General features: G+C 42.2%; 1 protein-coding gene across 1 annotated transcript in view; it reads left to right on the plus strand.

Moving 5' to 3' along the window:
- Positions 1 to 15,083, plus strand: part of Arhgef28 (Rho guanine nucleotide exchange factor 28) — a 114,775-nt gene extending 99,692 nt beyond the window's left edge. The window contains exon 28 of the mRNA XM_038322967.1: positions 14,809 to 15,083. Within this exon, the coding sequence (XP_038178895.1) occupies positions 14,809 to 14,972 (164 nt within the window). The 3' untranslated portion in view covers positions 14,973 to 15,083. The remainder of the gene's footprint in view (positions 1 to 14,808) is intronic.
- Positions 15,084 to 15,680: the final 597 nt, after the last annotated feature.

Raw genomic sequence — 15,680 nt, forward strand, 5'->3', positions numbered from 1 at the left:
TACCTTGTTATTCTACAAGGAAACCAGCAACTCCATGGCCACAAGCTTGAAGGCTGTCGGCAGCCGAGCAGCTGGGACTACAGTCATTGAGTGAGTGTCCAAGGCTACTGAACACTGCCCTTGCTCTTGGGGCTTTTCCTAGTAAGGAGTGAAATTATATGGCCAGATGGGTGTTGTTTCTCAAGAAGAATGTGTTTTAAAAGAAACATGTGTGTCAAAAAAGGAGGTTACTATGCAACCTTGAGTCTGTGTCACCTGGATAAGCAGAGGAGGGCTGCTGGCTTTCTTTCAGCTCTGGTCCTGGGTCATGGGTCAGGAAATGCAAACACCAGGAGGCGGAGAGCTCATTTACAAGACAGTCTTCAGCCCGTTCTTTTTGAGAGAGATGGTTCCAAAGAGAGATAGTCATATTCATCCCCCCTCCATCTCTCAACTACTAGGTGAAGAGTCTATTCTTTAATTTATGGTAGTTCTGCTTCTGTCCCCCCAAGTGTTGGGGTTACAGGTGTGCCCCACAAAAATGGCTGCCTAGTGTTTGTTTTTGTTGCTATTTCAATACTTTAGAAATCTTAATTTCCCTCTTTCCTATAAACGTCCTACTTTTGTAATTATGTAATTCCTAAAGTATTTTAATTTTAATGTTTGGAAGTGTAGTGACCTTCACTATGATAACAGGCTTGGAGAGAGCCAACGTGCGAGATCTTGGTCAAACTATGCACATTTTCTGTATATTACGTTGTGCTTCTTAAATTAATAATCTTTTGCAGTGACATAAACTCAAGGCGATAATTAGAAATGATATTTCATGATTTGGCTTAGCAGATGTCATCTCAAACAAATGAGAATTACGAAGTTAATGTTTCTCATTAAAAACTACAAAACTACGTTGCGCCAAAAAAAGCCAATTTTTCAAAAAAGAATAGGCCTGCAGATTCTTTAACATTGATCGTTTTGTAGTTAATCAAGATGACAAAAAACAATCCTCATTCATAGGCATTGAAAACAAAGAATTGTGTTCCACTTTTAAAAATCTGGTAATAGCCTAATTATGAAGAAGCAGGTAGAACTAATTAGCTTGGGTGTGTTTGATTAAGTTGCTTGCCCTCTTCGGATGTGAGCAAGCGCCGGGTCTGGTGCACCGGAGAGTGTCAGCAGCAGCTTTCCCCTCCATTGAACCGGTAACCATTAAGTGCAGCATTCAGATTCCTAGCTTGCTTTCCAGCCTTGTTCAGCTGGCAGAGAAGCGATTCTTCTTCTCTCAGCAAAACGAGAGACTTAGGTTTTGCAGCATGGGCAGCGTCAAGCTGCTGGCAGTTCCCAGAAAGCCTGCTCTGGTGCGACAGTGCTTAGAAACAGACGGTCCCTGGAGCCCTGGAGCCCTGGAGCCGTGGAGCCGTGGAGCCGTGGAGAGATCCGGCGCCATGACGATGCCGCCTGGAGCCAGGTGTTCCTTCATCCAGCATTTCTTGAGTTACCCTTTCCTCTTCCCAGCCTTCCAGAAGCCCATTGTTTTGTTTTGTTTTAAAATGAACACACTCCTTGTCTGCCTGGACATGCCACGGAGAGTTTCAAATATACACAAAATTAGCAGAGGAGTGTAGTAACCACTCATACCATCGCCCACCTTCACAAACCTATGACTAATCAGGTTTCATCCAGATTCCCACCTCCCTAAATTCTGTATTGAAAGTAAATCATAAAAATTTTTATAAGTGCATATTAAGCCCTGAACATTTCGGCAAATATCTCTACTAGATAAGGCACTCCTTTAAAAAGTTTTATTTTATCTTATGATGATTATTTGCACATATGATTGTTGCAGATAAAATATAATACAGAATTATCTACAATTTATAACATGCTTTAAGTGTGGATTAAATAAGTTAGCATAGATAGTGTCTTTCAAACACACTTTAATACTTCAGAATAACTTCTGAAAGTCAAATATAAACACCAGAATTTACAAAATTTAATCTCAGTAATAGTACTGCTTCATTTAGCTTGAACAATAAAAAAGATGGCATTGCGGGGGCCTCATTTTTTCAGGTATTCAGGTATTCAGTCTTCCCCTAAACAGATCTCTAAAGTGAATGCTTTTAAAGTCCTTGCCACACCTAGGAGGAAGATGACAGGAATCCCATCTCAATATGTGGCAGCTGTGTGTCTAAATTCCCAGTGGTTTCATAAATATCATTTGCGCATTTCCAGTTATTAAAAATAAGCTCTAAAATAAACCTCCCATCGCAACAGCAGCTCTTTGCTGTGTCGTTTGATGTATTCATTAACATAGGCGGCTTAGCCATGAACATCGCGAGTGCAGCGGAAGTAACCGGTCACACAGTGAGCAGCTCGCACCCTTCTATCCGCATTTGCTTCGGACCGCTGTCCTTTGTTCAGGAATGGTGGCTCACTGATAAGGCTGTAGGCCCTGCGGTCACTTTCCTTTTCCTTTCTTCTTCAGAGCTGACCACTACCCTAACATAGGTACATATCATTTCTACAAAGTGTTTTTACTCTTTTCCCTGGACATGGATATGCATCTACATCCCATATGTCAATCATATATTTTGTTTTGTGTTTGTGAGTAAACGTTGAAGTACCAGTTCCCATAGTTAGGATTCTTTACGAAGCGTAGGTCCTGTTTATGGGACCATTTATGCCCAGGCTTGCTTTTTCTCTTCAGTGTGTGCGTTTATACATGAGTGTAGTGATGCTCTTCCAACTTATGAACGAGGACAGTGCATTCATCTCCTTATTAATGAGCAAGTGGCATGTGTCCCATCCTTTCTCATTACAAATTATGACAGTAGACATCAATCTGATCCCTTGCACACATGAATGGGAGTTTATGTAGGGTATGCCCCTCAGGAGTGGAAGGCCGTCCTCAGCCTTGCTGGACTGTTGGCCTTCTACAGTTGTGCGGTATATCATTGCCATCAGTGTCTGGGACGCCTGGTGTTCCTGGTCCTCCTTAGGACTTAGCATCATTAGGATGCTGCTGATCAGTCGGCATAATGTGCATGGCAACGGCGAGTCGTTCCTTCCATCCATCTATCTGATCACAGGTAAAAAACAGTACCATTGCGTGGTCGGTAGCTTTTCAGGTTCCACCTCTGTGAATTCTTTTGTTCATGGTATTGTTTCCTTCCTTCCTTCCTTCCTTCCTTCCTTCCTTCCTTCCTTCCTTCCTTCCTTTCTTCCTTCCTTCCTTTCTTCCTTCCTTCTTTCCTGAGACAGGATTTCTTTGGGTAGCCCTGGCTGTCCTGGAACTCACTCTGTAGACCAGGCTAGCCTCAAACTCAATGAGAATCACCTGCCTCTGCCTCTCCAGTGCTGGGATTACAGGTGTGCACCACCACTGCATGGCGGGGTTGTTTCTTTTTAATTCCTAGGTTCTAGAATTTCAATAGATCCACTCTTAGAGATTTATTTCAAATTGGCTCACTGTATTTTTGTGCTCAGAGAAGTCGTTTTCAAAGAAAAATCTTTTTATAGTTATATGTGGACTCTTTAGAGATCAGAAAGGGACCTTTCTCTCCCCCCCTTTCCTTTCCTTTCTTTCACTCTTTCAATTTGTCTGTCTGAAATTTTGCTAGTTGGCTCCTTTGTCCTTCTGCCCCAGCATGGACTTGTGCTCTGTCTAGCTCAGGACTTGTTCTTTCATAGCTTATGCTTCTGTGTCCTCAGCTCCCAGCTTCTCTCTAATATATTCCTTTATAGGAGCATGTGCAGGCATGTGTGTATGTGTACATGTGTGTGCATGTGAGTGCTGCCAATGGGTGTGTACGTGTGAGCATGTGTGCATGTGAGTGTGTTACAAGTGTGTGCATGTGTGTGTGCATATGAGTGCTGTAAGTGTGTGTATGTGTGTGCATGTAAGCATGTGTGCATGTATGTGCATGTGAGAGTGTGTGTTACGAGTGTGTGTGCATGTGTGTGCATGTGAATGTGTGTGCATGTGTTAGTGTGTGTGTGCCAGCAAGGGGGGGACTGTTTGAGGGAGGGATATAGTTCCTAAGAAAAGATGTAATGAAAATAAATTTTCTGATAAATTGAAATATTTTTATTTTATTTATTTTTACCACTGTGACATTTAGTTTTTTACAGTTTACCCAGGATCACAACTGTGTTTTTTCACTTTCTCAGATTCCCGCTGAGAAGTCTGACCTGGCTGGGTCCTGCTTCCTCCTTTGTGACCTGCTTCTCTCTGGGGGCTTGTAGAGTCATCTCCTGTCTTCGCTCACCTGAAGTTTATGATATCTGTCTGTAAGATCATCTGCTGGAATAATTTTTATGAGTTATTCATTGGGCCCTTTCCACTCAGAGACATATTTCCTTCTGTTCTGGGAAATAGTCTTTTTCTTTTCATCTTTTTTCTTAAAAATACTGTTCCTTTTTACTTACATCGCTGAAAGGCTTCTCAGTGGAAATTGAATTTCTACAATTTTCTCTCTAATTTTTCCCCTTCCATTTCTTTGGATATTTAAGTCTCCTATTATTCCACTGACTTTTAAGAGCGTTTTTGCATGTGTATATGGTGTGTGTGTGTGTGTGTGCGTGCGCGCGCGCAAGCCCACATGTATGCCACAGCATGTGTGTAGAGGTCAGAGAATAACTTCAGGTGCTGGGTCCCACCTTCTACCATTCGGCACAGGATCTCACTTGTCTTCACCCCATGCACACGAGGCTAGCTGGCCTGAGAGCACTCAGAGGTTCTGCTGATTTTGCCTCCCGTATCTCCCCGAGAGCACTAGGATTGTGCACACGTGGGTCTGGTTCACGTAGGTTCTAGGGATCTGAACTCAGACTGGCAGTGTGTGCTGTGTGCTCTTTACTCATTGAACCACCTTCCTCACCCCCATGAATCGTTTTCAATTCAGCTTATCATTACTTTAGTTTCTGAGGAATATCCCTCCATTTTCTTACCATTACTGTTTCATGATTGGATTGCCTCTTCAGCATTCCTTTTGAGGATGGTAGTCATGGCTTTTGGAAGTTCTCTTCAGTTTTCCCTGTTCCTTGTTTAGCTTGGCCTCTGGGTTTGCTTTAGGCTCCTGCAGTGGAATTCACATGGTAGCTGCCATTTTTGGGTTGTGGCAATGGGACTGGTTGAGAAATGTGTACAAAGTTTGTAGAACTGTGTCTGGAGTGGATAAGAGCTCAATATTTTTATGCTGATTTTTGTTATTCAATGGTTTTCCAAAGGCCTGGCTATTTACATTCATATATCACCTTGAAATCCCTTTAAAAAATAAACAGAAAGTTGAACCTTTTCCAGCTAAAATAATAAAAAAAATATAAAAAGTTAGTTTTGTAAGAAACCCTAGATTTTCATATTTTCAGTTAAAGAATGTTTTTTTGTCCCTGCATCTGTTTTGATTGGTTTTGAGAAGCAGCCCAAATATTAAAGTAGGAAAACGGAGGTCCTTCTGAAGTTAGTAAACTCTGGAACTTTGATATATGTCATTCTAAGTGAAAGAAAATTCCAGTTGTTCTTCATAACAAGAATTCTCTCCATTTTTTGTTTTCTGACTTTTTTCCCATGGACAGAAGAGCTGGATAACCCAGGATTGCTAATAATTTACGGCCTATTTTATGTGTGTGACAACCTGTAATTTGAGGAGATGAATGGCTGTATGCTCTGTGGGTGAACGTTATCCCATGTGCTGTTGCGGGGGCAAGTAGAGCATTGCTGTGACTTCAGATACCTATGTTCACCAATGAGTGGGTGGAGGTTTCTGGTTAGGTGCTATGATAGTCATCTGAGATCAAATCACATTAGTGACTTAATGGGAGAAGGCCTTCAGAGGAATTCTCCCTCTCCTGTGCATGCTGACAAGTGTCTGCCATTGGGCCAGACCCCACCTGCAGCCCTGCCCTGCCTTTTCATATACTGGGACTCTGCTAACTGCCTTTCTAAGTTGTTGAGTTTTTTTTCTGATTTATACTCTTTTATTTGTTTTTAAATGATGGACTCTCTGTTCCTAGAACCCCTGCCATCAATACCATGGACCCTTTGAACTGTCTTCAGAACCATGCTCTTTCTTATATTGTTGACTGAGTTTTCGGTCCCGCCCAGTCCCCCAACCGTTTAGTCCCCAAAGAAATCACACAGAGGTCTACATTAATCATAAACTGATTGGCCCATTAGCTCAGGCTTCTTGTGAACTCTTATAACTTACATTAGCCCATTATTCTTATCTGTGTTAGCCACGTGGCTCAGTACCTTTTTCAGGAGTGTAGTCTCATCTTGCTTCTTCTGTGTCTGGACAGGACTGCAGAGGGAGCTTCCTTCTTCCCAGAATTCCCCTGCTCTCATTGACCTGCCTCTACTTCTTGTCTGGTTGTCCCGCCTATACTTCCTGCCTGGCTACTGGCCAATGAGAGTTTATTTAAAACATAACTGACAGAATATAGACAATTGTCCCACACCATTATATGCATAAATACGCATACTGAACAGTGGCTTCTGGGTGGCAAAAGCCGCTCTATTTTTGTGTTTGTCTCTATCCGCTAGTTCAACACAGACACACACAGGGCTACTGACTTAATAGTCGTTACCTTTTGGTTTTTAAGGATGCATACAAGGTAATGGGTTTCATTATGACATTTTCATAGCTCTGTCGTTATACTTGGTTCTTATTCCTCCTCCCCACTTCCTGTTAATCTTCTCCACAGCATAATCATAAGAACTCCAAGTTAATGTTTTTCTGGTGAGCCTGATCAAGGGAGATACAATTTTTGAACCAGATATTCACGAATACATTCATTCATTTGACATTGTTCACGTAACCAGAGACTTACTTTGATATTGTCAGACTAGATGAACTGCTTTTAATTCCTATATCTTAAGTATGTTAGTTTCAAATGAGCTCAACCCAGAAAAAGCAAAGAATAGAAATCCAAATTCCAAAAGAACCTTAATAATTCATTGCTAAGGACAATCAGACCAGGGATATCAAATGAGATGCTTTCTGAAATAGAGTTCACCTAAGAGATGTTATTGGACTTCTAGGCAAGAACAAAGGCCATTTTGGAATCGGTATCAGTTTTTATAGAGAAATATAAATGCAAATTAACCTTATTCATTTTATGGGCAATTTTCTATATCTTTCTAAAATATATGGAAACCCATATATAAATTCGCCAACGATCTGCCACTCGGCTATGCTAAAATTGATGTAAACATGCTTGTATCCAGGCAGGGCTCCTAATTCACCACCACAGTGCCCCATTTATATCAGACATATAGAAGCTACACTGTTGGAACAACAGAGAACCTTTTATAATATTATGATTCAGATATATGAAAGGCCATTGACTTTTTAAAATAGTCATGGCAATTTTTAGGCATATACAGAAGCCATTTGATGAATTTCATCTACCCACAGCCAGTTTTAACTGTTAGCAACCCACTGCCACTCTTGGGTCTATTCCCTTTTCTCTCTCATGTTGAGTTACCGTAAGCATTTCCAGGATGGCCTGTCATTGCACTGGGAAAATATTTCATTATCGTTTTCTGAAAGAACTCTGTTTTTTACCTTTACGATGTCATTATTGCACCTCAAACAATATTAACAAAATTAAGCTGTCGCTCAAAATCAAGCTGTCGGTATGTGATTTGACTATGATTGTCTTACCAATGCCCTTGATGATTGTTTTATGAAAATAGAGTGCATATTATTTCATGTATAGCCTGTAGTCGGCATATTCCTTATGACTATTTTACTGTAAACTTCTCTTGCTTCTCTCTTTTAACACACATTTCAAACATTCAACTTCTTTGTTGAAAAGGCCAGTTGGAATTTTTCTGGGAAAAAAAAAAACATTCTCCAAGTCCTGGTCTTGCTGATTGTATCTCCCTGGTGTCACTTTACATATTCGGCAGCTGTAGTTCCTGTTGCCGGGCATAGATGCTTGATGAGATACAGGCTTCTCTCCGACATGAAAGCGGCTCCACGGATGGAGTTGTCCATTTTCTTCGCGTCCCATCATGAGGCACAGAGGGTCTGCTTCTGTGTTCTCGATGCGGCGATGGAGCCCTGGGTCCAGCTGCCAGCATCGTCTAGCTAGCCATTCTAGGATTTCCCGCTAGCTTTTCCCTTCAGTTTTAGCTACCGCTCAAGAGTTTGGCCTTGCTCCACTGTGGCTTTGGGCTTCTGGATTTAGGAGACTTTCTTTATTTCCACCCTTCCACTCTGGATTTATTCTGGTGTCTTGCTCATTTGTTTTCTTGCACAGTCAATAATGAATTTATAATTCTCTAGTGCCCTGGCCTGCATTTATTTCATGAAATAATATAGTGTCGGGGACCCTGTGAGAAGAGGCTCTCTGGGTTGGGAAACGCCTGGTCCTCGTGTTCCTCTGAGGCATTATGTGTGTGACACATGGCAGCTGCGCCCATTCGAATCCTAAGAAACCTGTCAGCTCTGTGTGCTACTGGAGCTGGTATTTCAGCAGCTTGCCCACTGTTTCCTTTTATCCTGAGTGCCTAAGAGGGTCTTATCCGGAGATGCATATTTTGAGATACTCTAGAATATGATAAGGAGTTATCCTTGTGGGACTTGACCAAGGCAAGGTCATGGCCACTAATTGGTGGTAGCCCTCTTTGGGGGAAAGACAGGTAGAAGAGCAAACTCAGGTTCCGACAGCAGCGTGCCATGCTATGCTGTGCCCTTTTGTGAACACAGTCTCATCTACGTGGTGCCGAGTTCTTCCACTCTGAATTCCTCCACTCTTTTGTTCAGGTCTGGCATTGAGTACATCTCCAATGTTGACCATTTTATGTATATTAAATACTGCCAAAGTCCAGTTCCTCCCTCCCTTCCCCCTCTCTCCCTCTCTCCCTCTCTCCCTCCTTTCCTCCCTTCCCCCCTCTCGTCACTTTATTTCAGGTGCAATATCAACACATAAGGAATAGAAAAAAGAATCACGGCAGTAATTTAAAATTTGCTTGTTTGTCTCAGCTATCAACTCTAGATTGCTTTTCACATCAGAAGCTCACAGTCTGTTTTGTGGCTCACTATGGAAAATCGAATTGAGCAAAATTAGGGACAGAGACCAATTTTCCTCTGCTCTGAAGATACCTCCAGCTCCGCACAATAAATGTTTTCCATTAGAGGGAAAATGTTGTGCATTAATGCTCCTGAGAAAAAATAATGATTGCCAGCAATGCCATCAGGAAATGATTTTTTAAATGTTGCAGAGTGTAAGCATGAATCAGAGACTAAATGGGAATACAAATTATTTTGTAGAATTGGGACATTAATGATAAAAAAATCATTTCTTGGAGAAGAAGTTATTCTAGGAAAGTCTGAATATTGAGTTTGGGGACATGCACAAGGAACAGAGCAGTAGTAAGACATACAAGTCAGAAAGCCTGATTAAAATAAACAAGAGCAGAGCCAAGGCTCAGAAGATGTGGAGTTCTGTTCTGTGGGATAAGACATGAGAAGGTCTGCGCCTTCTCGTGTTGAAGTCGTCATCAGTGACGTCAACAGTAGACTAAACATGCTTTGTGCAGCCCTGGGCTTCTGGGTCCTTGGCTGCTGATGTACTGTTGGGTTCTGATTAGACTTTGGCACTGCTGCCTATGGTGAAGGTCGTACAGTTTTTAATGGTAAATAAAACTTTATTTTCAAATGGTCATGATTTCAAGTGTCTTTTCCTGCAGAATGTGGCAGCAGACACTTTTAATCCCAGTGTTTGGGGAGTAGAGAGAAGTGATCATGAGTTCAAGGCCAGCCTGGACTACATAGTGAGATTCTAACTGAAACACACACACACACAAGAAAATAAATACATAAATAAAATATTTTTGTATGTAGAAAATTCAGGAGAAGGCAAAGAATATGAAAGCTAAACATTTTGAAATTCAGAGCCTTCTCTATTTGTCAGAGCCCTGCTCTTTATGGTAAACAACTCTTAATTTTGTTGGTCACAAGAGCAGGTCCAGTATAGACAGTAGCAGTGGATGTTGCTAGTTTCCTCACCCTTTAAGGCTAGTGTGTATGGTCTGTTCAAATGTATGTTGTTGAGAAGGATGAAGACAGACAATGGAAAAATGATGAATACCATATAAACATTAATGCAACTTTAAGTAATGGATTTGGTTGCATTATGCATCCCTTTATTTTTATTTTTTATTTTCAAAAGTTATTTTTAATGATTAATTTTATTTTTATTTTTATTGTTTTTATTGAGCTATATACTTTTCTCCACTGCCCTCCCTTCCTCCTGCCTCCCCTTCTACCTTCTTCCATGGTCCCCATGCTCCCAGTTTACTCAGGAGATCTTGTCTTTTTCTATTTCCCATGTAGATTAGATCCATGTATGTCTCTCTTAGGGTCCTCTTCGTTGTCTAGGTTCTCTGGGATAGTGAATTTCAGGCTGTTTTTTCTTTGTTTTATGTTTAAAAGTCACTTATGATTGAGTATATATTGTATTTGTCTTTCTGGGTCTGAGTTACCTCACTCATTAAGGTGTTTTCTAGATCCATCCCTTTGCCTGCAAATTTCAAGATGTCATTATTTTTTTCCATTGTGTAAATGGACCACATTTTCTTTATCCATTCTTCAGTTGCGGGGCTTTTAGGTTGTTTCCATGTTCTGGCTAAGGTATCCCTTTATTTTGTTTTACCTCCGGAACATTGTTTGTAAGATCACTGAACCCAAATAGAAATGTAAGCGAATTTCACAACTTCAGCCCAATCTTTCATGACTTGCTCAAGGCAACAGTTCACCTCATAGGGCAGATTTTGTTTACTTCACAGTTGACGAATCACTTTGTTCATCTTAAATATAACACAGCTATGTTTTCTAAACCATTTATTGTCTGGCCACGATAATAGCTAATGAATGATCAAGTTGGCTCAAAATAATAATCGTCACGGTGAGACACTGGAAGGCTGAGTGTCTTCAGTGTTTGTTAGCAATTCCAGTGTTAGGGAACAGAAGGATGTATGAAAATCATAAATGCCAGGGTCAGCAGCTAGGTTGTCACCAGGTCTGAAGCTCAGATTTAGCGGATCATCTTGGGGAATGAGTGCTTCATGCACTCTCTAAACAACGAGGCTGTTTTCTGCCCTGAATGTCTACAGGAAGAAGCCATGCCAGCCAAACTGTTAACAACACTAACTTATAAAGCTGCTTTAGGGAGCTGGTCTGAACCCACAGCAGCCCTCATAATGTAGCTATGGAGATTTTTTCTTTTTTATTCAGCCATACTTTTGGGGTTTTGCAGTGTGTTTCAGCTTATTTGTCCCTGTTTTAGGCTTAATAATCCACACTCCGTTTCATTTTAGAGATGTGGTGAGGTTTAAATGATTTGTGTCAAAGGATAGTGTTGCACTTTGAAATTATGCCTCATTAGAATAGTGTCTGCCTTTCAGTTTGCCAGATTCTGATTCCATTAATATTTCTTCACTTATTACAAATAAGGAAGATTTATTTTTCTCTTCCTCAGTTATCAGGCCTTTTGATCACAAATGAAATTGGATAATTCATTTTAACTCTCTAAGAATTCTGCTTCCAGAGTCGGCAAGGGTCCATTTGAAGAAACGTAATTTCAGTCTTAGGTTCTCTGTGAGGACCATATTCTTTGGGGTAAAAAAAAATGTGGAAAAGTTGGGTGGCTTTCAGAAATACACAATTGCTCTTCTAGAATTCTCTCGGGGTAGAAGTGGAGTAATAAAATCAGAAATCACAGAATGGCTTCTATTTCAAAGTCAGACTGCCTGCCCTTGCCTGTGTAGTTCAAGTGGAAATGAAGAAGGAACACGGAGAAGGAAATTGAGTTCCTCTTCGGGTGCCGCGTGACCACACGGCATCCATCTGGGATTGCAGTGCAGGTCAGGCACGTAAGGGCCGACGGTCCTAGTAGAAATAGTGTTCTCTTGTTTTCTTCCTCATTTCAAAATGCTCCGATTAAAGCCCTGCTCCCCACTATAAAAGAACATGTGTGTGCACACACGTACTCCCGTATCCTACCACCATCATTTGGTTCCTTTCTTCCAAAGCTACAGCCAATCATTTAAAGATAGTCAAGAATTCTTTCTGATGTGTGCTTGATCCTTTGCTTTGCTTGTTGGTTTTCTTTTAAAGCCATTAATGGGACAACCCAGATTGCCAGGCCTCTGGGCAGTTTGGACTCTGCTTCATCTCAAGGGAAGGAAGTGTCATGGACTATGGGAGTGTGTCCAGAATCATCAGATTTCAGCAATAAGCTCTCAGTCACCTCTTTTTTCATTCTCAGTGTCATGGTCTGTGTGTCCTGGCTGGTCCCTCTTTTGCTGCAGCATAGGTGACCTATTTCCCTTTGAAGTTATTTTGTGTCAACATCAGCCATTCCGACAGCTGGAGAGAGGAATGAAGACTGTGTGAGATGCATCGTGTTCACAGACACGCATGCCCTGTCTCCTAATGTGGTAAAATCATCTGGGGAAGCATTTGGGGTTGATTTGTAGTCTTACCCTGTAAGTGAAATCATTGCTTGGGATACTTGTGTTTGTCTGATTGTGTTGGGGAGGTTGCTAGGTCTGTAATTATTGCCCTGTTTGTTTAGGGAAATCCAAAACGTCTTTTGTTTTGCCATCTTTTAGAAGGGTGAGTGGGGAGAACATAGTAAACCTGTGTAGGATCTGGTAGCCTGGAGAGTCTGGGCAAGCCACTTCTAGCACACTGAGAAAGGAGGTCAGGAGACTCTGGATCTGACGAGGAAGGTGTCTTTGTGCAGCCACAGTCCTTAAGTCGAGGTCTGGGAGACTTCCTAGCTGTGTGATATGGGGCAAAAAGTTGAAGTAGCCTGAGCCTTAGTTTTCCAACTTGTAAACTGTGGATTCCATTTTGAGTTGCAGAGAGATGGTGGATATAAAAGACTCTGCACAGCTTTCAAGTTGGTAGTAAGAAGGTACAAACAGGATGGCTGACATTCAGAGGCATCTTCAACGCCCTGTAGATAACACTTTCCTTGTGTTTGAGAAACACGACTCCGTTTCCTCAGTGTAAGAGGAGATTTTCTTCGTGGGTTGGTGATGTCGCTCAGTTGGTAGAATGATTGCCTAGCACATACCCATGACACCCTGAGTTGATCTACAGCACCACATAAACTAATCAGGGTGGCACATATCTGTAATTCCATAGCTCAGAAAGTAGAGACAGAAGACTTGGAAGTTCATGGTCATCCTTGGCTAGCCTGAGAGGTTCTCTCTCAAGAGGGAAGAGGCTCTCTCTCAAGAGGGAAAGAAAAAGGAAAAAGAGAAAAGAAGTTAGGCTTGGCCGGTGCCTTTGAGCAAGCTGAAGTTCAACCTCAGCTCTTCACCCTGCCCTCAGGGTTCTTTGCTTCAGAGTTGAGGCTCTGACCATTGCTTCTCCAGGTGATCTGGCTCTACTTCCTATGCCCCTGGCTGCTGCTCCCCCATGAGCCTCACCTCCTATTGGGAAAAGAAAAGAGCCGGGAAGGGAGTAGTGAAGGAGGAGTGATCAGACGCCTAAAAAAAATACACCTTCCCGCAGCAGAATAACAAAAAGAAGGAGCCCTGTAGGTGAAATTCTGCTCTTCATTTTTACCGAGACGTGCATACCTACGTTCCCCAGCAGCCAAAAATTCTTGTCTGCAGAGAAAGGTTAGAAACATCGCTGTCATTGGCATGGAGACAGGTATATCTGTCTAAATCATGGTGGCTTAGGATAAAATGTGGCAAAGATGATAATGGTTTCCTTTTGATGATCGAAAGAGAGCTGGGTGGACCTCAGGGTGACCACCCTCACTCTCCGTGCAGAGTATATGCCTCTTTGCCTCCGGCTTTAACTAGAAGTCACTTCCCTTCAATTTTGCTATATTGCCACACCTCGGGGGGTTGGTTATTGGAAGAAACGCAATGGAAATGATTTGCAGTATGTTTCTTTCTCCAAATCAAAGTGCCCCTTCATCTCTCCCTTTAAAGCACAATATAGAAGAAGCTTTTATCGGGAAAGGGAGAAGGTACCCGCTGTTGCTAGGCAACCATAAAAAAAATCACTGCAAGCCCAGTTACAGTCGCTGTTGGCAAAATTTTCCCAGAAACCTAGCTGCTCTTACAAAGTTCTTTGTGTAGCAATAACGGAAATGCATGATGGGAGGATAGAAGGTCTTCTTCATCCTTCAACGCCCCTTTCCCACCCCTTGTCTATACTCTTCAAGCCCCAGATGAATGGAGTCTTGAGACCAATTTGTTTATTATTTATTTACTTTAATTATTTGTTGTTTATTTACTTGTTGAGACAGGGTTTCTTTGTGTAACCCTGGCTGTCCTGAATCTCACTCTGTAGACCAGGCTGGCCTTGAACTCACAGAGATCCACCCACCTATGCCTCTCGAGTGCTGGGATTAAAAGCGTGTGCATGCACGCAGCCTGAGAGCAGTTCTTGCCGTGGGGTGTTCTGAAGGAAGATGCTGTGCAGATACATGTGTGGTTACCATACACAGAAGGTTGTCTTCATTTTCAAGACCTGACTCAAGGAAGCCCATGGGAATCCCTTTCTCTTGTAACAGTGATGTCATGGCTAGGAATGGGACCAGTCTTTACACACTTGACACTTCCTTAAGAGTCTTCCATGAAGGTTATTTTTAGTCCAAAAAGATGCACGTGCCCACAATTGAATACTGATGACATCACTAGATAGCCACTGTGTTCCTCTCATCCTGGGCTTGGGCATTCTCTCTCTGGCTGACCATGAGGCCACTATATTTCCAGATTTTGAGGAAGGGTGCCATCTGTCGTGTAGAATCCAAGTGGAGTCTTGTGTGACCTGTGGTGTCTTTCTGTTGCAGATTTGGATTCCTTCCAGAGTTACTCCCCAGACCCCCAGGACACAAATCAACATGGTCCTCAGCCACAGATGCTCACCACAGAAGTGAAGCTAACTCTCCCGATGGTGGCCAGTCACGGTGGGGATGCTGGAGATGGAGCTGAAGAAAACATTGTTTACCTCTGATCATGTGCTCCTTTGTTTTCTCCAAGGAAACCAACAAAAACACTGGCACTTTGGGGAGAACCTTCCCTGGGCCCCAGTCCTTGTGTGTGTGATTGTCCGTGCCCAAACTGCTTTAAGAAGAATATTTAATATTTCATTCAAGTTCATTCTTTTGGGCATGAGTCTAATAATTAAATTATTGAAAATGGCTCTGTGTGTATTGTCTTTAATTTCTCTCACCCACTTTCAAGTTTGTAGAGGAAAAACTTAACTTCACTAAGTCGAAGGATAGGAAAAAGTTGTTTTGACTTTGAATTCCATATTGTACATTGTAACCATTCATCTAGAGAGTGAAATGCCTTTTAAGGTAAAGATGAAGCCCTTTTGATGTGGAGAATGATCTTTGCCAGAGATGAACAGCTGTCCAGCGGTTGCTCATTGACTGTGGCCTTGATAACCTCAAAGGCAGAGATGGCTTTGGGAAAGGCCTTTTCTTGCTTTATTCTTATGTGTTTGGGATATCATAGTTGGAGTGCTGTCACCCTCACCATGCAGCCCATGTGTCCCATCTAAGCACCTGTTCTGACGGGGCAGACGCTGTGCTCCAACACAGTCTGGACACAGCGAGGGCCTGAGTCGTCCACTCTGTGGCTCACTTTCTTGTTCTAATGCTGCTGGGTTCTGCGGCTCTATTCAGCAGCATCTCTGAGGCCAGCCCGGAGCCTTCCA

Source organism: Arvicola amphibius, chromosome 3 (genome assembly GCF_903992535.2).
Source record: "Arvicola amphibius chromosome 3, mArvAmp1.2, whole genome shotgun sequence".
NCBI classification, from domain to species: domain Eukaryota; kingdom Metazoa; phylum Chordata; class Mammalia; order Rodentia; family Cricetidae; genus Arvicola; species Arvicola amphibius.